We start from the raw sequence: 1,407 nt of genomic DNA, 5'->3' as shown, positions 1-1,407 counted from the left end.
TATATACACACACACATCAATTTCAAACAGATAGTATCGGTATCGGCTGATACTGCACAGCCAGGTATCGGGCCAAAAAAAGGAATCGGTGCAACACTAATAAGACACCTTGATAATCTGGGGGGCGTGGCCAAACACCAAACGTAACAACATCTTTATTTTGGTGATATTACATTTGAATACATGATCCAGGCTTAGAAAGAGGAACTTTGTGAAAGTTCAGTAATTAAAATAAAATAATGGCACAGAACCTATATGGGTGTAATTAAAAACCATCTGTTAAAAAACACGAAGAGAACTAATAGAAAACATCTAAATTATTATTTCACTGGAATTCTGGGATGTTTTTGCTCAGCAGGTCCAACACGACCCGCACGTCTACTGTAACCTGAGCCGCTCACTATGCTGCCTGTTTAGAACAAAAAGGAGTTTCTGCTCTGAAACAGAACCAGAACCAGAACCGGTCCTCTTACCATGAGCTCGTGCTCGGTTCGGTGGACTCCCAGCTTCTTCAGACCGATGGTCAGGTCGTTCACGCAGATCCCTCCGTCCCCGTTCACATCCAGGATCTGGAACAGAACCTTCAGGCGGTGCTCCTGCTCCGGACCTCCGCACATGTCACACGGATGGTCCACCATCTCCGAACCGGACCGAGAGTCCTGGGAGGAGGACTGCGGGTGGACAGAGGGAGGGGGCCCACACCCTCCACCCGGGTCCACGCCAGCGTGGGTCTCCGCGGACCGACACTGGCAGAACACACCGGCGAGGAGACGGGTCCCCTGCTGCTGAATCATAAATGTTCTGTTAAACCCGAACCGAACCAACAAAAGGAGGAAGAAAAAAGCGAACTGATGGACGGACTAACACCACGTCACATGTCCCTCCGTCTGCTCCCCAAAACAATACCGAATATTAGCTTCTAACACTGGAACTACAACCGTTCTTCTGAGGCGAATTTCCTAACCAGAACCACCGAGGATAACCTGTTCGGTTCTGCTCCGGTTCCAAGTTCGCCTCCTGAACGGATTGAATCCAATGAAAACGGTCCGTTAGTGGGATTATAATCCGAATTGTCAGTGTATCCAGTGTCCGACAGAGACGCTGAAGGGAGTTTTAACAGAGCGGATAATCCGCTGGCGGAGTGAAAAGAAAAAAACACGAAAATAATCAGAAACTAGTTCAAATTCTGTGTATTTTATAAATTAAAATGAGGTTTTTTACCGCTAAATGACTGCTGCTGACTGCGCCAAACCGGCTTCTGCTAGTCTCACCGTTTATCGCGAGATTACATCAAGCAGCCCGTGAGTTGAAGGTGGGAATTTCAGCTCCAGTCTGGGATCCGGATAATTTGACTCGGTTTAGTAATTCTTCGGGATAGCAGACGGTTCTTCTCCTAGTATATTTACG

General features: G+C 47.4%; 1 protein-coding gene across 1 annotated transcript in view; it reads right to left on the bottom strand.

Annotated features, from left to right (window-relative positions):
• Nucleotides 1-1,255, bottom strand: part of LOC107093914 (calcium-binding mitochondrial carrier protein SCaMC-2-like) — a 24,226-nt gene extending 22,971 nt beyond the window's left edge. The window contains exon 1 of the mRNA XM_015389261.1: nucleotides 474-1,255. Coding sequence (XP_015244747.1) covers nucleotides 474-794 — 321 coding nt within the window. The 5' untranslated portion in view covers nucleotides 795-1,255. The remainder of the gene's footprint in view (nucleotides 1-473) is intronic.
• Nucleotides 1,256-1,407: the final 152 nt, after the last annotated feature.

This window comes from Cyprinodon variegatus, unplaced genomic scaffold, assembly GCF_000732505.1.
Source record: "Cyprinodon variegatus isolate N-32 unplaced genomic scaffold, C_variegatus-1.0 Scaffold453, whole genome shotgun sequence".
NCBI classification, from domain to species: Eukaryota; Metazoa; Chordata; class Actinopteri; order Cyprinodontiformes; family Cyprinodontidae; genus Cyprinodon; species Cyprinodon variegatus.
This window is presented reverse-complemented; position numbering and strand designations above follow the sequence as displayed.